This window comes from Rhinopithecus roxellana, chromosome 20 (assembly GCF_007565055.1).
Source record: "Rhinopithecus roxellana isolate Shanxi Qingling chromosome 20, ASM756505v1, whole genome shotgun sequence".
In the NCBI taxonomy this organism is placed as follows: domain Eukaryota; kingdom Metazoa; phylum Chordata; class Mammalia; order Primates; family Cercopithecidae; genus Rhinopithecus; species Rhinopithecus roxellana.
Window position 1 is genome coordinate 63563385 of NC_044568.1, and position 23114 is coordinate 63586498.

The 23114-nt window shown below is 44.6% G+C and overlaps 1 protein-coding gene and 1 pseudogene across 3 annotated transcripts in view; both read left to right on the top strand.

The window, feature by feature from the left end:
- Window positions 1-16651, top strand: part of RFWD3 (ring finger and WD repeat domain 3) — a 45699-nt gene extending 29048 nt beyond the window's left edge. Inside the window, exons 8-13 of one of the 3 annotated variants that reach the window (XM_010382957.2) lie at window positions 888-1119; window positions 5237-5387; window positions 7194-7370; window positions 9439-9653; window positions 11556-11767; window positions 14017-16651. In XM_010382957.2, coding sequence (XP_010381259.2) covers window positions 888-1119; window positions 5237-5387; window positions 7194-7370; window positions 9439-9653; window positions 11556-11767; window positions 14017-14160 — 1131 coding nt within the window. In that variant the 3' untranslated portion in view covers window positions 14161-16651. The remainder of the gene's footprint in view (window positions 1-887; window positions 1120-5236; window positions 5388-7193; window positions 7371-9438; window positions 9654-11555; window positions 11768-14016) is intronic. The other 2 variants (XM_030925248.1, XM_030925249.1) reach the window with 2 other exon arrangements.
- Window positions 16652-21894: 5243 nt separating this feature from the next.
- Window positions 21895-22413, top strand: LOC104677828 (annotated as a pseudogene).
- Window positions 22414-23114: the final 701 nt, after the last annotated feature.

Here is a 23114-nt window from a genome sequence, read left to right on the forward strand (position 1 = left end):
GGCACCCACCACCATGCCCAGCTAATTTTTGTACTTTTAGTAGAGACAGGGTTTCACCATGTTGGCCGGGCTAGTCTCGAACTCCTGACCTCAGGTGATCGGCCCGCCTTGGCTTCCCAAAGTGCTGGGATTACAGGCGTAAGCACCGCACCTGGCCTTACAATCTGAATTTTAGAAAAAATTAAATAGCCAACCAAGAATTCCAAACTTGTTTAAGTAAATCTACCAATAAAATGAGGGCTTTACCAGGAGTTAGAAGGTTACAGTGAACTGTGATCGCACTACTGCACACCAGCCTGGATGCCATGGGTGATGGAGTGAGACCCTGTCTGCTTTTTTTTTCTTTAAATGACTTTAAACAAAACCGTCATTAAGGACTTTCAACCCTCATATTATGATTCTGTGCTCTCCTTATTTCACTTGCTTGTTGGCATACTGTAAAAAATCAACAGTTCTGGCCGGGTGTGGTGGCTTACGCCTGTAATCCCAGAACTTTGGGAGGCCGAGGCGGATGGATCACCTGAGGTCAGGAGTTCAAGACCAGTCTGGCCAACATGGTGAAGCCCCATCTCTACTAAAAATATTAAAAAATTAGCTGGGCATGGTAGTGGGCACCTGTAATCCCAGCTACTCAGGAGGCTGAGGCAGAAGGGCTTGAACCCAGGACATGGAGGTTGCAGTGAGCCAACATGGTCCCACTGCACTCCTGGGTGACAGAGTAAGACTTCGTCTCAAAAAAAAAAAAAAAAAACTCAGCAGTTCTCTAGGATTTATGTTAACATTTTCATGTAATGGATAAGAAATTTTCTGTATAAGATCAAGGAATTGTGTTTGAGGGGAATATCAAATTAAAAAGCTTTGTATTTATCAAATCTTTTTCGTTTTAGGACTTGCAAAAGCTTATGTCACATCAAAATCAGAATTTACAGCAACCCAGGGGCTCCCAAGCATGGGTCCTGAGCTGCTCACCCTCCAGCCAGGGCCAGCACAAGCACAAGTACCACTTCCAAAAGACCTTCACAGTATCTCAGGCAGGAAACTGCCGGATCATGGCATACTGTGATGCTCTGAGCTGCCTGGTGATATCACAGCCTTCTCCTCAGGCCTCTTTTCTTCCAGGTAAAGAGTCTAGAACCTCAGCTTTCATATTCTTTATTAGACTCCATGTGTTTATTTCCTTGTCCTTTTGGAAAATTCAAGACTCAAGGCTCACCAAATCACCTTTCCCTATCAGTTCCTTGTTAATGCAAGTACCCCAGGGTGTAGCAAAGATGTCTTTACTGTCTATTGACTTCATTCTGTAAATTTATTAACCAAGAGGGTAGAAATACTGATAACCATGACAAAGCAGATGGTGAGGTCCTTGGAAGTGTAGGTTACTGATAGAGTCCAAGAAGGACATATATGTCCTATTCAAATTACAGATTCTTTTTAGACTGGAAATGTTTGACAAAACACTACCCTAAGGGTAATTCAAGGTGAAACAAAATTTAACACTTATTTTCAGTAGTGTTCAAGTTAACAATTTCCAAATAAGAGAATTTAAGGAGTACACTATTTTATTAATGCTAGATTAATTTTCTTTCAACATACTTTGTGCTTTTTAAGCTTAATTTTAGGTTTTCTAAATGTTGAAAACCAAGTCTTTTCAAATGCTCAATTAAATCATTTCTAAATCTTGCAGATGTTTCTTTCTGCTGTCTTCAGCATAAGATTTCTGTCAACTGCAAGACCCCTTTGCTTTAACATAGTTTTATAATGTTCCTTTATCCCATCTAAGTTTTTAATAATAAGATTTGTCATCAAATAGAACCAACAAATTGGAAAAATAACTATTTTCTAATGTTCCCCAAATTGGGAATGTGTTCTGTTCTTTTTTTCTTAACATGTCCATTCCAGTCTGCTTGATAGTGTGCTGGTGTTGATTTGTCATTGTTCCCCTTAATGATTAACTTGGTGTGTATTTCTGTTACCTTGTTTTTTTTTTTCTTTTTCTTTTCTTTTCTTTTTGAGACAGAGTCTCGCTCTGTTGCTCAGGCTGGAGTTCAGTGGCGTGATCTCAGCTCACTGCAACCTCTGCCTCCTGGGTTCAAGAGATTCTCCTGCCTCAGCCTCCTGAGTAGCTGAGACTACAGGTGCATGCCACCATGCCTAGTTAATTTTTGTATTTGAAATGGGGTTTTAACATTTTGGTCAGGCTGGTCTCAAACTCCTGACCTCAGGTGATCCACCCATCTCGGGCTCCCAAAGTACTGGGATTATAGGCATGAGCCACCATGCCCAGCGACCTTGTTGATTTAAAGCCTACACCTGGCCAGGCGCGGTGGCTCAAGCCTGTAATCCCAGCACTTTGGGAGGCCGAGACAGGCGGATCACGAGGTCAGGAGATCGAGACCATCCTGGCTAACATGGTGAAACCCCGCCTCTACTAAAAATACAAAAAACTAGCCGGGCGTGGTGGTGGGCGCCTGTAGTCCCAGCTACTCGGGAGGCTGAGGCAGGAGAATGGCGTAAACCCGGGAGGCGGCGCTTGCAGTGAGCTGAGATCTGGCCACTGCACTCCAGCCTGGGCGACAGAGCGAGACTCCGTCTCAAAAAAAAAAAAAAAAAGCCTATACCTGCACCTGCACCCACCCTCCACCCCCTTTTTTTTTTCCTCTCTGGCTGTCCTAATTCTGCTAGAAGAAAGTGCAATAAGCTACGTACTTGGTTCCCTGGAGAAGCTGAAGCTGTCTTGAATCTAGGATTTGACGCATTTTTAGAGAATTTAACTCAACTGGGCACAGTGGCTTGTGCCTATAATCCCAGCAGCTTGGGAGGCCAAGGCGGGAGGATCGTTTGGGCCCAGGAGTGTGAGTCTCACTATGTCTGGGCAACATAGTGAGACTCCATCGCTATAAAAAAAAATTTTTTTTTTAACTAGGTTGGTGTGGTGGCACACTTCTCTGGTCCCAGATACTTGGGAGGCTGAGTTGGGAGGATCACTTGAGCCTAGGAGATCAAGGCTGCTGTGAGCCGTGATGGTGCCACTGTACCTTAGCATTGGTGATAGAGTGAGACCCTGTTTATATATATAACTTAGTTAAAAATAATTGTTATAGCTTAGTAAGAGAACACAGTAACAAATAGTTTTAAAAGGTTATTGGGTTTTGTTGGTTATTTTTACCCCTTTCGGGAATGTGGGTACTTGAATTGTCATCTGTTTCATTTCATTTCAGACAGATGTGACATATCTTTTTTTTTTTTTTTTTTTTTTTTGAGGCGGAGTCTCGCTCTGTCGCCCGGACTGGAGTGCAGTGGCCGGATCTCAGTTCACTGCAAGCTCCGCCTCCCGGGTTTGCGCCATTCTCCCGCCTCAGCCTCCCGAGTAGCTGGGACTACAGGCGCCCGCCACCTCGCCCGGCTAGTTTTTGTATTTTTAGTAGAGACGGGGTTTCACTGTGTTAGCCAGGATGGTCTCGATCTCCTGACCTCGTGATCCGCCCGTCTCGGCCTCCCAAAGTGCTGGGATTACAGGCTTGAGCCACCGCGCCCGGCCAGATGTGACATATCTTGACAGACATTTATTTTCATTCTCTATTGTTCACTGTTCCTTCCGCATGTAGAGTGTCTGTGGTTCTAGTGAAATATTCTCTCTCAACAGCTTTATTGAAATATAATTAACAGTAAACTGTACATATTTAAAGTATACAATTTGATTACTTTTCACATATGTAATACACCCCTGAAACCATCACTACAATCAACATAACTTTAATTTTTTTTTGACACAAGATCTAGTTAATATCGCCCAGGCTGGAATGCAGGGAGGGGTGTGATCTCAGCTCATTACAACCTCTGCCTCCTGGGCTCAAGTCATCCTTCCACCTCAGCCTCTCGAATAACTGGGAGTACAGGCTTGCCCCACTATACCCAGCTAATTCTCATATTTTTTGTAGCAACAGGGTTTCACCATATTTCCCAGGCTGGTCTCGAACTGATGAGCTCAAGCAAGCCACCCACCTCAGCCTCCCAGAGTGCTGGGATTCCAGGCATAAGCTACCACACTTGACCATGAACATGTGTATTACCCCAAAAGTTTCCCTATGGCCTTTTATAATCTCACCTGCCCCTCCCTCCTCTCCCATCCCCAGCAGTCACTGCTTTTTGTCACTACAGATGAGTTTGCATTTTCTAGAATTTTACATAAATGGAATCATACAGTGTTAACCATTTTTTGGTCTGACTTCTTTCTCACTGCATGATTTTTTATTGTAGTATATATTAGTAGTTAATTCCTTTTTAATGGATAGTATTCCGTCCTACCTGTATACAGTAGGTTTGTTTATCCATTTACCTGGACGTTTGAAATGGGTTATACTTTTTTTTTTTCCTTCTTTTCATTGTCATGAGGCAAGCGTGGGTTGTACTCCCTTTTCTCTCCTCTCTTCTCTCTTCTCTCTCTTCCTCTTCCTCTTCCTCTTCCCTTCTCTGACAGAGTTTTGCTGTGGTTAGCGTTACCCAGGCTGGAGTGTAGGGTGCAATCTCGACTCACTGCAACCTCCGCCTCCCAGGTTCAAACGACTGTCCTGCCTCAACCTCCCGAGTAGCTGAGATTACAGGAACTTGCCACCACGCCTGGCTAATTTTTTGTATTTTTAGTAGAGACAGGGTTTCACTGTGTTGGCCAGGCTTGTCTTGAATTCCTGACCTTAGGTAATCCACCTGCCTCCGCCTCCCAAAGGTTTGGGATTACAGAGGTGAGACACCACGCCCGGCCCGGGTTATACTTTTTTAAATAAATCATAGGCTGGGCGCAGTGGCTCATGCCTGTAATCCCAGCACTTCGGGAGGCTAAGTCGAGTAGATCACTTGAGGCCAAGAGTTCGAAAGCAGCCTGGCCAATACAGTGAAACCCCATCTCTACCAAAAAATACAAAAGTTAGCTGGGCGTGGTGGCGCATGCCTGTAATCCCAGCTGCTCGAGAGGCTGAGGCAGGAGAATTGCTTGAACCCAGGAGGCAGAGGTTGTAGTGAGCCAAGATTATGTCACTGCTTTTTAGCCTGGGCAACAGAGTGAGACCCTGTCTCCAAAATAAATGAATGAATTATAACACTGGAGAACTGTCATTTGACCAGCTGGTTCCCAAGGACTGATATGCGAAGAAAGGTGGACAAAGGAGCTACTTGAAAAAGTAGTTTGCATTGCCCTAGGTTCACTTTCAGTGATCTGTTTCATACATTTTGCCTTTGGCAGGCTTTGGTGTTAAGATGTTGAGTACTGCCAACATGAGAAGCAGTCAGTACATTCCGATGCATGGCAAACAGATCCGTGGACTGGCTTTTAGCAGTTACTCCAGAGGCTTGCTACTCTCTGCTTCCCTAGACAACACTATTAAACTGACCAGGTGAGTGATTTGGGGAGGAAGGTGGAGACTGGGCTGTTTGGTGTTGAGTAGCATGGAATTAGTATCAGTGTTACGATGACCTTAGCTCTGTTTTTTTGGTCTGAGACTGTGTCTTCTTAGATCCATTTAAAATACATTGCTTTTAGAAGTGGGCACAGCAGGTTACAAAACTGTTTCCTGTTTCTTTAAAATTATATATATTACAAAAAATGTCTTAAACATATTTTAAGGAGATGAGAATAAAACTCTGAAGTTGGTGGAGGCCAGCCGTGGTGGCTCACACCTGTAATCTTAGCACTTTGGGAGGCCGAGGCAGGCGGATCATCTGAAGGTCAGGGGTTTGAGACCAGCCTGGCCAACATGGTGAAACCCGTCTTTACTAAAAATACAAAAATTAGCTGGGCATGGTGTCAGAAACCTGTAATCCTAGCTACCAGGGAGGCTGAGGCAGGAGAATCATTTGAACCTGGGAAGTAGAGGTTGCAGTGAGCCAGGATCAAGATACTGCACTCCAGCCTGGGCGACAGAGCAAGGCTGTGTCTCAAAAAAAAAAAAATAGTAAATGAATAAATACATAAATAAATAAATAAAATTTAAAAATAAAGTTTGTGAAATGACAGGATGAAGGGAGCTTTGGTACCTGACATCAGAGTCGCCATACTAGGTCGGTACTGTTTACTCCTAGTCCTGGTCTGTTTCTCCTAGTCCTGGTCTGTTACCTGGACAATTCTGTGTAACAGAGATGTTCGCCAACCACTCACTGCCCTTGGGTACCATGATGACTTCTTTTATACCCTTACTTAGTTACAGTGTTTTATCTGTCACATGCTCTGTGAGTACTGTGAACCAGATGTGAGTGTGCTCCATGCCTTTATAAGTATTGTTTTAAAAATAAGGTAGAAAAATGTTACATACCAAAGTGTTGGTTGGATTATTATTTATTTATTTATTTACATATTTATTTTTGAGAGAGAGAGAGAGAGAGTCTTGCTCTGTCACCCAGGCTGGAGTGCAGCGGCGCAATCTCGGCTCACTGCACCCTCCGCCTCCCGGGTTCAAGTGATTCTCCTGCCTCAGCTTCGCGAGTAGCTGCGATTACAGATGCACGCCACCACACCTAGCTAATTTTTGTCTTTTTAGTAGAGATGGGGTTTCGCTATGTTGGCCAGGCTGGTCTCGAATTCCTTACCTCAAGTGATCTGTCTGCCTCAGACTTCCAAAGTGTGGGATTACAGGCATGAGCTACCATGCCCAGCCCCTTTAATTTATTATTTTACTTCTTTACAACTCAAGAGGAAAACCTGTGACCCCCAAAACAAATGTTATGGAATTTAAAGGAGTTACCTGGGCAGATCCTAGAAAAAATAGGAAATCCAGATAGTTTGGGTATATGAGTGTGTTCTCAAGGGTTAATGATCATTTAAATGATAATCTTTACATCTTTGTAATGTATTTGATTTTCTTTTTTTTTTTTTTTTTTTGAGACGGAGTCTTGCTCTGTCGCCCGGGCTGGAGTGCAGTGGCCGGATCTCAGCTCACTGCAAGCTCCGCCGCCCGGGTTTATGCCGTTCTCCTGCCTCAGCCTCCCAAGTAGCTGGGACTACAGGCGCCCGCCACCTCGCCCGGCTAGTTTTTTGTAGTTTTTAGTAGAGACGGGGTTTCATTGGGTTAGCCAGGATGGTCTCGATCTCCTGACCTCGTGATCCGCCCATCTCGGCCTCCCAAAGTGCTGGGATTACAGGCTTGAGCTACCGAGCCTGGCCGATTTTCTTAATGCAGTTGTAAAAGTCTTTTGTAATTCCACAGCCTGGAGACAAATACCGTGGTCCAGACTTACAATGCTGGACGTCCTGTCTGGAGCTGTTGCTGGTGTCTTGATGAGACTAACTACATCTATGCTGGACTGGCCAATGGTTCAATTCTGGTATATGACGTGCGGAACACGAGCAGTCATGTGCAGGAGTTAGTAGCTCAGAAAGCCAGGTAGGGAGCCACTCACTCTTTTCCTGGTAGCAACTTTCTCTTGGCTTATTATTGTGTTAATCGTCTCTTCAGAGGGTGTTAAACAGTTGGTCAGAAATCCTTACAGTTTTTGAAGATCCACTTGATCTCACTTCAGAAGCAATAACATTCTTATTAACAAGAGTTTGTATTCATGATATTTCATATGACGGAGAGTTCTGGTACAAGTATAGCCAGGTTCATAGTCAGTAATCATCTAATATGGCAAAACAGAGTCAGATCTATGTTCAGAACCTAGCTCCACTACTTAGAAGTTGTGTGACCTTAGTTGTGTTTCTTGGCCCATTGTGAGCTTAATCTGTAAAATCTGGTCAATACAGACTTGCTTTAATAGCCACATGTCACCGGGCGCAGTGGCTCACGCCTGTAATCCCAGCACTTTGGGAAGACGAGACGGACAGATCACGAGGTCAGGAATTCGAGACCAGCCTAACCAATGTGGTGAAACCCCATCTGTACTAAAAATTCAAAAAAAAAATAGGCATGCGTGGTGGCGCATGCTTATAATCCCAGCTACTCAGGAGACTGAGGCAGGAGAATCTCTTGAACCTAGGAGGTGGAGGTTGCAGTGAGCCGAGATTGAACCATTGCACTCCAACCTGGATGACAGAGTGAGATGCCGTCTCAAAAAAAATAGCCACACGTCTAGCACATGGGAAGAGATCAGTTAAGGATAGCATAATCAAAAGTGATTTAAAACTTCCCTAATCCAAAGCTAAACCAACTTGTTTGAAGATACTGTATTATTATTATCTATCATTTAATCCAGTTATGAGATTGAGAAGTTTATAAAGTCAGCCCAAGTTCTGAGGATGCATGGCCACCAGCACCACTCTGTTTTAGAATGTGTTGAGCTGCCCTGTATGTATGAAGTTCTCAGAAGGGGAGTAGGGTCTGTGACCTGACCAAAATGAAAAGTATCTTAACAGATAATTTATGTTTCCAACTGGATATATTAAAAAAGAGCAAGGAGAGCCAAACATAAAGATATCATAAAATACGGCAAGGTTTTTTTTGTTGTTTTTGTTTTTGTTTTGGTGGTGGTGGTGGTGGTGGTGATTTTTTGTTTTATTTTTTTTAAGACGGTGTCCCACTCTCACCCAGGCTATAGTGGAGTGGCACAGTCTTGGCTCACTGCATCCTCCACCTCCCGAGTAGCTGGGACTACCTCCATGCGCTACCACACCTGACTAACTTTTGTATTTTCAGTAGAGATGGGGTTTCACTCATATGGTCTCAAACCTGTGACCTCAAGTGATTCTCCCACCTCGGCTTTCCAAAGTGCTGGGATTACAGGCGTGACCCACCATGCCCAGCCAAACATGGCAAATTTTAAAATAGCAAGAAAAAAATACTTGTATGTATTATTCATTTTTATTTGTGTTTACTTTGATTACCTTTATTGTGACAGGGAAAATGAAATAAAACAGGCAAGTAGACTTTGGCAACTTTAGCATGAATGATTTCACAGCAGAAATGAGTTCATAGGAACACAGTCTGAAGGATGATATTTCTGAGAGAATTCTTGGCGCATAGTCCTAGTCATATGCTTGCAGAAGGAAATTTAGACAATCTAAAACAGTCCTGTTTCTGAATTAAAATGTAGCTGCTTTTAGCTGTATTTTAATTTTGGGGTCTGTCATCTACAACTTGGGATCTTTATTTTGTTATGTATATAAGCTTTGTTTCTTTCCTGACTTTTCTCATGTGGCTAAACCCATTTCGAGGAGCTTCACGTCAGTCAAGCTTCCTAGTAATTGTGATCTTGTATCCCTTAAATTTCCTAGTGCTTTTTTTCCTTTTCTTTTAGAGCATCTAGTATCTCCCCTGAAATTAGTTTCAGAGTATTATATGATGTCCTTTTGTTTCTACAGAGAGGGTTGCTAATTTTTATCAGATGTCAGAGGATAGTGACTAAAGGTGTTTAACCTCTGTAGAGGTGGGAATGTGCTTGAGGGTTCCTGGTAGTGGGGTCTGGAGCCGTCTGAGTTTTGGAATGTGAGATACAGTTTCCTTACTTTCCTTTCAGATGCCCACTGGTCTCCTTGTCATACATGCCCAGAGCTGCCTCAGCTGCATTTCCATATGGTGGGGTGCTGGCTGGAACCTTGGAGGATGCTTCATTCTGGGAACAGAAAATGGACTTTTCTCATTGGCCTCATGTGCTGCCCTTGGAGCCAGGGGGCTGCATAGACTTTCAGACAGAGAACAGCTCCCGGCACTGTCTTGTGACCTACAGGCCTGGTGAGTAGTACTGGGGTCTCCCGTGGTTTATTTGGGAGCACAGTGGTAGAGAAGAGGGAAGGAGAGTTCGATCCTACCCTTTGGGTGGCTGTGGTACTGCTCACAGACTAACAAAGATACGTTGTAGCTCTTCCTTCTACAGGGAGGATGGTGGCTTCAGGCTCCCCCACAGAGCCTGCCTCCCTGCTCCTTACATGTGAGGACTGGAGCATATTCTGCCAGGTACTCCTGGAAGCGAATTAGCCACTTAGGAGCCCCTACAACTTAGAACAGTAGTGGAATGAGGGGCCGGCTCTAGGTCGTTGAGCCATCTTGAGATCACTTTCATATCTTCTGCCTGCCTCTCACTTCCCCTGAGAGAAAGGTCCAGATTAGGGCAGCCACATAGTACCCCGGCTGGCATATCGTCTTTTCCTCCTTATTTGGGCCGACAAAGGTAAATAAGGGGAAATGGACAACAATGGTTGTGTGGGCCCAGCCAGCTGAACATCTTTGCCTCTGGAATCAGAGGTGGAACGCGTAACAGCAGACTGTGCTTCATTCACAGGTTCTTTCTAGGCAAAGCGTCATGAATCGAAATTCCTGGTAAACTGTACTGATGGTCAGTGTTGTAGGTTTTTTCTTTCTAATGTGGTCTTGAGGTCTCTGTCAGGAGAATGGCTATAAACTGTAGCCCTGTCCTGCCAAACTCTAGGGAGTTCGTTGTGGGTGTTCATAGTGTACCTTCCACAGGATACTCCTTTGTCCTGGCAGATGGCCTAATACCTGCCTGACTCATGACCAGGTGTCCCTCTCACAGGAAACTTGTTTATACTGGCCCTTGTGGCGCTTGTCTGACCTGTGTCCAGTTCATTTCCCTTAAGATAGTGACTCTCTACAAGATCCCTGATTAGGAAAGACGTTAGGTTCAGGTGTGTTGGTCAGGTGAGACACAAAGGAGGCAACGCACAAAACACAGGAAATAACGGAATCAGCTTACTTGACAGATCCCACAGAGAAGAGGGCAGCATGCTTCAGGGGCCAGTGGGAAGAAGGGGGAGCCATCCAGGACAGGCCTGCTCCCTTAGGGGTGGGGTAGGGGTGGAGGGGAGGGACAAGTGGGCTATATTTCCACCCTCTGCTCAGGGAAGGGATGTTTTAACTAGACCAAAGTTGACAGGGTACATCTGGGTTTCAGATAATTTATGCCAGTCCTAAAAACAGATGCTGAGGTCACAACTGTATTAAGCAAATTTATAACAGTCAGGCAGATGTATAGTCAGAGTTAGTCATTAAATGCTCACACTTCTGCTAGTTGTGAGTGGGTCTACTCATGTTTTTAAGTTTTGTTTGAGCTGAGAAACATCTCAGTAGCACTTCAGACCCTTTGGCTCTTCGTCATCCCACAGCTCTGCTGTCTCCAAGACTGTGATTTGCTCTGACTGGTGTACAAAGCCTGGGGGTCCTATTTTGTTCTCTGGCTTTTGTTTGCCTCCCAGCAGAATTTCAGATACATGTTTCCCTTTCTGTAGCCTGCTTTCACATTATAAAAATGTGCAGTCCCAGAGGCTAATGAAGTTCTCACTGGGGGAAGGGAAAAACCTTTTACTGAGAATTCTTAAGAGAGAAATCCCCCAGCAGAGGTCTGGCAGGAGACTGATTTTACTAAAACAGATAACTCACTCTCAGAATTGTTTTTCTCTTAAGCAAAAAGCTATTGTAGATAACTTGATTTCTAGCCTACGGTTCTAAATTTCACTGATGCTATGATATTGTTCTTTAATTTGTTTTGTAGCTGTTCTTGGTGGTTAAGCATTTATGGCTTTTCCATCCAACTAGGTTGTAAGCGTGTGAGGTTTGGGTACTTGGTTAATTTTTTGTGTAGCATCCCCATGGTGCAGCACTGATTTCTCTGTCCCATAGATAAAAATCACACCACCATACGAAGTGTGCTGATGGAAATGTCCTACCGACTGGATGACACTGGAAATCCAGTCTGCTCCTGCCAGCCTGTACATACATTTTTTGGAGGACCGACTTGCAAACTATTGACCAAAAATGCCATTTTCCAAAGCCCAGAGAATGATGGCAACATCCTGGTGTGTACTGGGGATGAAGCAGCAAATTCTGCCCTGGTGAGCCTGTTATTTTTTACTTTCATATAAAAAGTAGTTTTGCTTAAAATACTGGTAAGGGAAAACGTGAACATTTTTTTACAGAAGCTCATAAAGCAAAAAAGTGTAAGTTCTGCTCTGTAATCCCACATATCCGCATATGTGTGTATGTGAGGTTGCTTGGTTTACATATGCTTTCCATACTGCTTTGTAGATCTTGACTCACTGCTGCAACCTCTACCTCCTGGGTTCAAGTGATTCTCCTGCCTCAGCCTCCTGAGTAGCTGGGATTACAGGCACCCACCACCACACCCACCTGATTTTTGTATTTTTAGTAGAGACAGGGTTTCACTGTGTTGACCAGGCTGGTCTCGAACTCCTGACCTCAAGTGATCCGCCAGCCTTGGCCTCCCGAAGTGCTGGGATTATAGACATGAGCCATTGTACCCAGCTGAGATGTTCTTGAACCTGAGTCTAATTAAGGCTTAGAGTAGCACTGTCCAATACAGTCACACTAGTCACATGAGCACTTAAAGTGTGCTTAGTGCCAAGGAAGAACTTAATGTTTTACTTTATTTTTAATCAAGTTAAATATAAACTTATGTGACTAGAGGCCACCATATTGTATAGTGCCACTCTAGAAGCTAGCGCTAAGTTTCATTGACTGGAGTTGCAGGGAATAGAGGAGAACAAGTTTAATGATAACACAAAGTATATACACAAGTCCAGGTTGTGGGCGTTCTGTAAGACAGCTGATCCGGCTTCCACAACAAGTCAATGGCAGAAGAAAAAAGGTGGGATCACAGACGGGAGCCATGGCGCCCGGCCCGGCCTTTTTTTTTTTTTTAAAACAGATGCATACTTTTTTTTTTTTTTTTTCTTGAGACAGTCTCGCTGTGTTACCCAGACTGGAGTGCAGTGGCGCAGTCTCGGCTCACTGCCACCTCTGCCTTCCAGGTTCAAGGAATTATTGTGCCTCAGCTTCCCAAGTAGCTGGGTGCACACCGCCATACCCGGCAAATTTTTGTTTTTAGTGGAGACGCGGTTTTGCCATGTTTCCCAGGCTGGTCTCAAACTCCTGGGCTCAAGCAGTCTTCTCACCTCAGCCTCACAAACTGCTAGGATTACAAGCATGAGCCACCGTGCCTGGTCATACTTTTTTTTTTTTTTTGAGACAGGGTCTCGCTCTATTGCCCAGGCTGGGGTGCAGAGGTGCAATCTTGGCTTACTGCAACCTCCACCTCCTGGGTTCGAGTGATTCTTGTGCTTCAGCCTCCCAAGTAGCTGGAACTATGGGTGTGTGCCACCATGCCTGGCTGACTCTACTTTTTAATACTTTAAAATATTTTTCTTTTTTAGGAGACAGTATCTTGCTCAGTCCAGACTGGAGGGCAGTAGTGTGATCATGGCTCACTGTAGCCTCAAACTCCTCAGCTTAAGCAATCCTCTTTTACCCTCTTGAGTAGCTGGGACTGCAGGCATGCACTACCACACCTGGCTAATTTTTTAATTTCTTATAGAGATGGGAATCTTGCTCTGTTGTCCCAGCTGGTCTCTATCTCCTATCCTTAAGCTGTCGTCCCATCTCAGACTCCCAAAGTGTTGGAATTACAGGTGTGAGACACCATGCCTGGCCAATAATAAATTTTTAGAGGCCAGACGCGGTGGCTCACTTCTGTAATCCCAGCACTTTGGGAGACCAAGATGGATGGATCATGTGAGGTCAGGAGTTCAAGACCATCCTGGCCAACATGGTGAAACCCCATCTCTACTAAAAATACAAGAAAATTAGCAGGTGTGGTGGCAGCTACTTGAGAGGCTGAGGCAGGAGAATTGCTTGAACCCAGGAGGCAGATGTTGCAGTGAGCCAAGATTTGCGCCACAGCACTCTAGCCTGGGCGACAAGAGCGAGACTCTGTCTCAAGAAAAAAAAAAAGGTGAGTTCCGTGAGGGCAAAGACAGGGACTTTATTTTATTTACCCTTCTGTCCCTAGAAGAGCCTGACACATAGATTGAATGAATGGAAGCTGGGCTTTATTTTCAGATCCACTTACAGGTAGACTAATTGCTGATTACAGTAGGTGAGGCTGTATCTGAACTATGTCAGGTGTGCTGGCTTTGAGCAACCTTGCGAAGGTTAGGGATGGTCCGCTTTGCTCTCCAGGTAGTGTTCTCTCTGCAGCCTTTCAGACTTGTTTGATGATGAAGTAAAGGAAGTCCCTTCATGTACTGACTGGGTTCTGACCCTTCCCTCTGCTTGCGTTCTTTAGCTGTGGGATGCTGCCAGTGGCTCGTTGCTCCAGGACCTACAGACCGATCAGCCTGTCTTGGACATCTGCCCATTTGAGGTGAACCATAACAGCTACTTGGCTACCTTAACAGAGAAGATGGTCCACATCTATAAGTGGGAGTGACCGTGGTCTTGAAACCTTGAAGGCCTGCTGCTGGTTAAATGTTGTTTGTTAGCACCTAGCAGTCCCAAGCAAGATCCCTGTTTATTGTCTGCAGCCTAGAATATTGGGGATCATGGTTTGTTTGCATTAATATGATTCTAGGACTTTAGGTCACTGAGACACTACAGATTGTGTATCTGTTATGTCCACTAAAAGAGTAATTGATGGGTACTTTATCTACATTATCCATTTCTTGGGTTTAAAGCCTTCATTTACCATTATTGTATACTGGAAATTCTTATTTTCTGTATTTTCTATGTGACTTTCTGGACCTTAGAGAGTGTCCTCTCATCATCTAGGATGTGAGTAGGCATCAGGCATTTTCTGGGGGATATGATATCCCATCTGAGTTGTCCTGTCACTTAGGTATCCTTGAAGGGACTAACCGTTGTCTTGATACTGATTTGATGCAACGTAGATATAAAAGAGTATTATTCAGTTGAACACAAGAGGGCACTGTAAAACCTTGTGTCTGGTTTATTTCTGACCTTGAAGGCTGACAATCTTTTAGTAACTTGTCTCATCCCCACAGAAGTGTGTGATAGAGCACACCTGGGTGTGCTTTGTGGCAACAACACTTGTGTTCCAGGTGTGAAGTGCTGGGACATTGGCAGACTCAGTGATGGAAGCAGCTAGTGAACTATTCTCTTTGCTGATGCCTAGTGCATTAAGTTTATTGTTTTGTGAAAGGTAAGGAAAGAGGCCAGTTGTTTGAGTGGTGGGGAAAATTTTGTTTTTTCTAGCCAGCTTAGGAACTCAGGATTGGTTTTATCCAAGCTAGTGCTTTGAAGAACACTATCTCTTGCCAGGAAAAGATGAGTGATAGGTCAAAGGTTTTACTTGAGTCTCCCCTAGAGATCAGGAGAAAAGACATAAGAGAAATTCAGACTGCTATTGAAAACATGAGAAGAACTTGTCTCCCATTTTGAGAGAGTTCCTATCTAAATAAAGCCAATCCCTCAGACTGAGGGGCTGTTCTTAAGTGTTCTTTATACATTCCAGGTAAAGCCTTCCCCATGTGAAACTGATGTTTGATTCCACTTTCCTCTGATTTGCCTCCCTAACCTTTTCTAAGGTTCAGTTTGTATTTCTTTGACTTGCCTCAGACTACTTGACCAAACCACTATCCACAACACAATATGCTTCAAGATGTGGGCAGGTCAGTGTCCTGTTCATGGGAGAAAATGGCTAACAATCTGATTTTCTCAAATGATTGCTGAAGAGTTGTTACCGTTTTTATTATAAACACTGACCTGTCAATTCAAGAGCTGTTTCTAGGATCTTTCTCTCCAGTAAGGGGTTGTTGCAGTAGATTTCCCCAGAGTTCCAAGTTTCAGTTTGCCTTTTAATGACCCTTTAATATTTTAGGACATAATTTTTTCCTTTTTAAAATTTTTTGTAGAAATAGATGTTTCACTATGTTGTCCAGGCTGGTCTTGAACTCCTGGCCGCAAGCAATTCTCCCGTCTTGGCCTCCTAAAGTGCCAAGATTATAGGCGTGAGCCACTGCACCCGGCCCCTATTTGAAGACATACTTTGTAAAAGCTAGCTTCTAGAACCTGAGAAAAGCTCTTTTCTCCGAGGAGATATTCCTTTTGATATGTTAATGATTAATGATTAAGAGTGGCTGCCCAGGCCTGGAGTTTCAGTGACAGAATAGGATTGGAATTAAAAAGCAGAACTCATCTGGTTTCAGCAGATTGCCACCAAGAGGATGCAGGTGGTCAGGCCCCAACTGGCTTTGTCTTTGGCCCTGGGCAGGTTAGGATTTGACTTGCTTTGAAGTACTTGATGCTGATTGATTTCCCTAAAAGTAGGAAGCAAGAGACTTAACTATGAGGAACATTAGGTGAATCCTAAGTCTCACCAGTCCTTGCATTAGTACATTAAATTTGGATATTTTGTAAGCAAATTCATATGACCGTGACTGATTAAAGAAAAAAACCTTGTCCAGCCTGACCAACATGGTGAAACCCCATCTCTACTAAACATACAAAATTAACTGGGCGCAGTGGTGAGCACGCCTGTAATCCCAGCCACTCAGGAGGCTGAGGCAGTAGAATTGCTTGAACCTGGGAGGCAGAGGTTGCAGTGAGTCAAGATCACGCCACTGCACTCCAGCCTGAGTGACAGAGCAAGACTCCATCTCAAAAAAAAAAAAAAAACCTTGACGCCATTCCCAATCCCCGTTGTAGGACATCACATTTATAAATCCAGACTTTAGTCTTCTGGGCTCCACCAGGCTCTGCCCCACCATATTCCTTTGTCACTACCTCTAAGGTTTTTTCCCCACTTGAGGATTTGGAGTTAAACGAACTCAAAATACCTTGTCATTGTATATATTCTTGCCCCTGCTTTGAAAAGAGGGCAATGGGAACTCTGTTTATACCCTGTTTTAATGTTTCTGTTTTATGTTTTAATGTTAATATGAAAATAAAGAATTTGCTATGTATAGTGGCTCCTAGTGCCTTTTGTTTCTTTGACTTCTAGAGGCAGGAACATGTCTGCCTCTTGGGAGAGGGATATAATCCCAACCTGGTAAATTTCTCTCTTTTTTTTTTTTTTTTTTTTTTAAACAGAGTCTCACTCTGTAGCCCTAGCTGGGGTCCAGTGGTGCCATCTCGTCTCACTGCAAACTCTGCCTCCTGGGTTCAAGAGATTCTCCTGCCTCAGCCTCCTGAGTAGTTGGGATTACAGGCGTGTACCATCATGCTTGGCTAATTTTTGTATTTTTAGTAGAGACGGGTTTCAGCATTTTGGTTAGGCTGGTCTCGAATTCCTGTCCTCGTGATCCGTCTGCCTCAGTCTCCCAAAGTGCTGGGATTACAGGCATGAGGCACCGTGCCCGGCCTTTTTCTTTTTTTTTTAACAGAGTCTCTCTCTCTTGTCCCAGGCTGGAGCGCAGTGGTTCAGTCTCAGCTCACTGCAGCCTCTGCCTCATTCCTCCTGAGTACCTGCGATTACAGGTGCCTGCAACAATACCTGGCTTACTTCTCTATTTTTAGTAGAGATGGAGTTTTACCATGTTGGCCAGGCTGGTCTCTAACTCCTGACCTCAAGTGATTTGCCCATCTTAACAGCATCCCAAAGTACTGGGATTACAGGCAAGAGCCACCTCACCCAGCCATAGATTTTCTATTTTTCACACTAATAAAGTGGTTGAGGCTTTAGCTTGCAGTTCTGTTTTGCTATTGCCAATGGAAAGCGATATGTTTGCCTTTTAACCCTGTGTCCTGGCCGTGTGGCTCACGCCTGTAATCCCAGTACTTTGGGAGGCAAAGGTGGGCAGATCACCTGAGGTCAGGAGTTCAAGGTCAGCCTGGCTAACATGGTGAAACCTCGTCTCTGCTAAATGATACAAAAATTGGCTGGTTGTAGTGGTGGGTGCCTGTAATCCCAGCTACTCGGGGCTGAGGCAGGAGAATTGCTTAAACCTGGGAGGCAGAGGTTGCAGTTAGCTGAGAGCACACCACTGTACTCCAGCCTGGGTGAAAAAGTAAGACTCCGTCTCAAAAAAAAAAAAAAAAAAAAAGCCCTGGTCATGTGTCTGTTTACTCTCAGATCTAGGGATCTACATTTCCCAGACTCTTGCCTGTTGGCTTCCTGCTAGTTTATTTGAATCCAGGAGACTGTAAAGTGGGAGGAAGGGAGAGGAGAGGACTTTTGTTTCCTTTATTTCTACTAGTCATTGGCAGCACTTCTGACTGTGGCAGCAGCAGTGGGCAAGTATGGGTTTCAGGGTTCCTGCTCAGCACAGTCCTGGACACCTGCCTCACTTTCTTTGTTCTGTTTGAGTTCCAGATCTTCGTTGCCATAAATCATGGTGCTCTGCAATTAGGCTGGAAAGACTGAAAATGTTTTCCAGTTTCTAGCTGAACAGCGAATGGAGTATACTGGATTCCAGGAGAACTGAATCCATAGGTATAAGCTTACTGACTTCATGGAGCCTGATGCTCTAAGGGACAATGACAGAGGTCCTAGGATAGAAGTAAACCCCAAATTACAAAACCCAACACCATTGTTTTTGTTTTTCACAATACCCTCCTTTTTGTTTTCCATGTCAGTGATTGAGTATAAGTGAAAATCTGAAAAAAATTTTTTATAAGAAACGCGGTCTGTCACTCAATCTAGAGTGCAGTGGCACTGTCCTATCTCTGCATCCTCAAACTCAGTCTGGGATAATCCTGTGTCCTCAACCTCCTGAGTAGCTGGGACTGTAGTTGTGGACTACTCTGCCCAGCCAGTTTTTGTTGTTGTTGTTGTTGCTGTTTTGGTAGAGACAGGGGTCTTGCTTTGTTGCCCAACTGGTCTCAAACTTCTAGTTAAGCAGTCCTCCCGCCTCAGCCTCCCAAAACATTGGGATTGCAGGTATAAGCCACCATGCCTGGCCAAAATTCTAAAAATAGACATTTGTTTGTCCTTGTTCTTAGTCAACATATGTTTGGTAAAAATCTCTGCTGTTTTGTTTTATCTCTTTATAGTTTAATATATTAAGTAATGTCTTAGTAAATATGTATTACTAATAAGTAATTCTTAATGTTACAGAATATGTATTATTATTCTATCTTACAGGGGAAGAAACAGGTTAAAAATCCTAATAAAGGCTGGGTGCGGTGGCTCATGCCTGTAATCCCAGCACTTTGGGAAGCCGAGGAGGGTGGATCACCTGAGGTCAGGAGTTCGAGACCAGCCTGGCCAACATGGCGTAGCCCCATCTCTACTAAAAATACAAAAATTAGCTGGGCATGGTGGCCCACACCTGTAATCCCAGCTTCTTTTTTTTTTTTTTTTTTTTTTTTCAGATGGAGTCTCGCTCTTTTGCCCAGGTGCCTGTAGTCCCAGCTACTCGGGAGGCTGAGGTAGGAGAATGGCATGAACCTGGGGCGGGGCAGAGCTTGCTGTGAGCCGAGATCGTGCCACTGCACTCCAGCCTGGGTGACACAGCGAGACCCCATCTCAAAAAGAAGAGTGGCAGGGCTACTGACACAGGCCCATTTCTGGAAGACTCAGTGACAGGTAACTTTTGCATGAGGACTGTCCTATGGCCTTGGCCAACTTTCTTTTTTGTTTTTTTGAGATGGAGTTTCAATCTTGTCTCCCAGGCTGGAGTGCAATGGCGCTATCTTGGCTCACTGCAAGCTTTGCCTCCCGGGTTCAAGTAATTCTCCTGCTTCAGCCTCCCGAGTAGCTGGGAATACAGGTATGCATGCACCACCACACCCGGATAAGTTTTTGTGTGTTTTTAGCAGAGACAGGGTTTCTCCATGGTGGTCAGGCTGGTCTTGAACTCCTCACCTCAGGTGATCTGCCCACCTTGGCCTCCCAAATTGCCGGGATTACAAACGTGAGCCACTGCGCCTGGCCTTGGCCAACTTTCTTAGAAATGAATTTCAGTTTAAGTTGAATCTTAGATGTTTCCACCGAATCCTCCTATCCTTCCTTCCCTCCCTCTGTACTTCACACAGCGTTGGACCTGCATCATGGTCACATGGCTCTCTCAGCCACCTCATTTTTCCTACAACTGTTGCCCCTAATAAATTTCTTGCATAGCTAATCCCTTTTTGTTGTCTGCTTCCTGGCAGACCTGGACTCACACAAGTAGTGCCAGGAGTGTTCCAAGAAAACAGGTGGTAAGACGGGCTGATTGGGGCCCCAAAATAATAAAGACCTGGTGGCAATGTTTAACTGCCAGAAGCCAGGAGACCACAATTACCACCATTACCAGCAAGATCAAACAAGATGACCAAGGGCCAGATGTGGTGGCTCATGCCTATAATTCCAGCACTTTGGGAGGCGGGAGGCCAAGGCAGGAGGATCACTTGAGGTCAGGAGTTCGAGACTAGCTTAGCCAACATGGTGAAACCCTGTCTGTATTAAAAATACAAAAATTTGCCAGGTGGGGTGGCTCATGCCTGTAATCCCAGCACCTTGGGAGGCGGAAGCAGGAGGATCACGAGGTCATGAGATCGAGACCATCCTGGCTAACACAGTGAAACCCCATCTCTACTAAAAATACAAAAAATTAGCCGGGCATGGTGGCGCACACCTGTAGTCCCAGCTACTCAGTAGGCTGAGGCAGGAGAATCACTTGAACCCCGGAGGCAGTGGTTGCAGTGAACCAAGATGGTGCCACTGCACTCCAGCATGGGTGACAGAGTGAGACTCCATCTCAAAAAAAATTAATAATAAAATGACAACAAAGGGGTCTTGACGAGCGGGGAGTATAGAGGTGGTTAATAAGGATAACTTCACCCAAGACCAGCAAGGGAACTATTCAACATCTATAGCCAATAAGGGCCACAAGAATGGAGGATCAGCCAGGTGCGGTGGCTCACGCCTGTAATCCCAGCACTTTGGGAGGCCGAGGCGGGCGGATCACAAGGTCAGGAGATCGAGACCATCCTGGCTAACATGGTGAAACCCCATCTCTACTAAAAATACAAAAAAATTAGCCGGGCGTGGTGACGGGCACCTGTAGTCCCAGCTACTCAGGAGGCTGAGGCAGGAGAATGGCATGAACCCAGGAGGCGGAGCTTGCAGTGAACGGAGATCGTGCCACTGCACTCCAGCCTGGACAACTGAATGAGACTCCATCCCAAAAAAGATAAAAAAAAGAATGGCGGAACAGGAGGCTAAGGGTGGTCACCTCCAATAAGTCCTGCTCCTTTGCCCAGTTTCTAGATCTGAGGTTTGTTTTTTTTTTTTTTTTTTTTTTTTTGAGACAGAGTCTCAGTCATCCAGGCTAGAGTGCAGAGGTGCAATCTTGGCTCACTGCAACCTCTACTTCCAAAGTTCAAGCGATTCTCCTGCCTCAGCTCCTAAGTAGCTAGGACTACAGGCATGTACCACCATGCCTGGCTAATTTTCATATTTTTAGAGAGACAGGTTTCACCATGTTGGCCAGGATGGTCTCCATCTCTTGACCTCATGATCCACCCACCTCAGCCTCCCAAAGTGCTGGGATTACAGGTGTGAGCCACCACCGATCTGCCCGATCTGAGCCAATTTTCAGATCTAGAATTCACTGATGAAAGTATTGGTCAGGAGCCTAACACCAAAGACCCTACCACACCATGGCACAAGGGTCCTCAGACCTTCCCCAAAGGAACTCATGGCTGCTTACTTGGGTGACTGTACACTGGCAAAAGGGAAATAACTAAACATTTTGAAGACTATTGGACACAGACTTAAAGGTGAAATCGATCATCAGAGGCCTAAAACATCATTATAGTCCCCCTGGCCTATAGAGGCCAGTTAATAAATGGACTCCTGGCTAAAGTGGTAAAGTATGGCTCTCACCTCACTGGATGTGTGGACCTACCCAGAGATTTACATAGTCCCCAAATATATAACTGGAAGTGACCTGGAATAACCCCACATTGTATTTCTGGCCTGTGGGGCAGGAACTGTCATGGGCAGGAAAGGCCAGATGTAAACCTGTGAAATTGCTCCCTACCCCTGACTAAAATATGTTAAAAACAATGTTCTGAGGCCGGGCACAGTGGCTGTAATCCCAGCACTTTAGGAGGCCAAAGTGGGCAGATCACCTGAAGTCAGGAGTTTGAGACCAGCCTGGCCAACATCGTGAAACCCCGTCTCTACTAAAAATACAAAAATTAACAGCATGGTGGCAGGTCCCTGTAGCTGAGGCAGGAGAATCGCTTGAACCTGGGAGGCAGAGGTTGCAGTGAGCCAAGATCATGCCATTGCACTCCAGCCTGGGGGACAAGAGCAAGACTTCGTCTCAAAAATAAATAAAAACAATTTTCTGAGAGTACAAGTCTGAGGTGCAGGGAGTCATGGCAAGACAGGCGTTTAGAAAGTTTCTTCCACTCTTTGAACGAGTACTGGTTGAAAGGAGCGCTGCTGAAACTGTAACCAAAGGAGGCATTATGTTTCCAGAAAAATCTCAAGGAAAAGTATTGCAAGCAATAGTAGTCACTGTTGGATTGGGTTCTAAAGGAAAGGGTGGAGAGATTCAGCCAGTTACCATGAAAGCTGGAGATAAAGTTCTTCCCGACTATGGAGGCACCAAAGTAGTTATAGATGACAAGGATTATTTCCTATTTAGAGATGGTGACATTCTTAGGAAGTACGTAGACTGAAATAAGACACTATTGAAATGGCATCAGCATGAAGCTGCCCGTTCCACTGAAGTTCTGAAATCTTTTTTTTTTTATTTATTTTTTTTGAGACAGAGTCTCACTCTGTCGCTCAGGCTGGAGTGCAGTGGTGCAATCTCGGCTCATTGCAAGCTCCGCCTGCCGGGTTCACACCACTCTCCTGCCTCAGCCTCCCAAATAGCTGGAACTACAGGCGCCCGCCGCCACACCCAGCTTATTTTTTGTATTTTTATTAGAGACGGGGCTGAAATCTTTCATCATGTAAATAATTTTCGTATCTCTCTTTTATAATAAACATGATAACTAATGACAAAAAAAGTGTTCCATTGGGAGGATGGGGATTTGTGAAGATTAGAGTCACTATTAAAGACCTAAAGAATGCAAGGGTGGTTCTGAAAGATGGTGGAGAGTGAAAACTTTTCCCAATTGGTGGAAATGCTGGCTATGCTCTTAGTCATTCCACTTTGTATGTAAGATGAGAATATATACAGATTCCTGGACAAAGTCCAATGGCCTGGAGTAGAGGCACATGTATGAACATATGGGAGTGAGTACAATATATAAATATTTTTGTATCTCTTAATAATGCCCATCAGAAAGCCTCTACCATAAAAAGGCACTGAACAACCAAGTAAGCAAAATGACTCAGCCAATTGACATGAGCTAGCCTCTAGCTCCTCCAGACCTGACATGCTGGACACATGAACAGAGCAGCCATAGCTCAGTAGCATCATGGACTCCCGCTCACCAAGGTACATCTAGCTACTGCTGCCTCTGAATGTCCAACTTGTC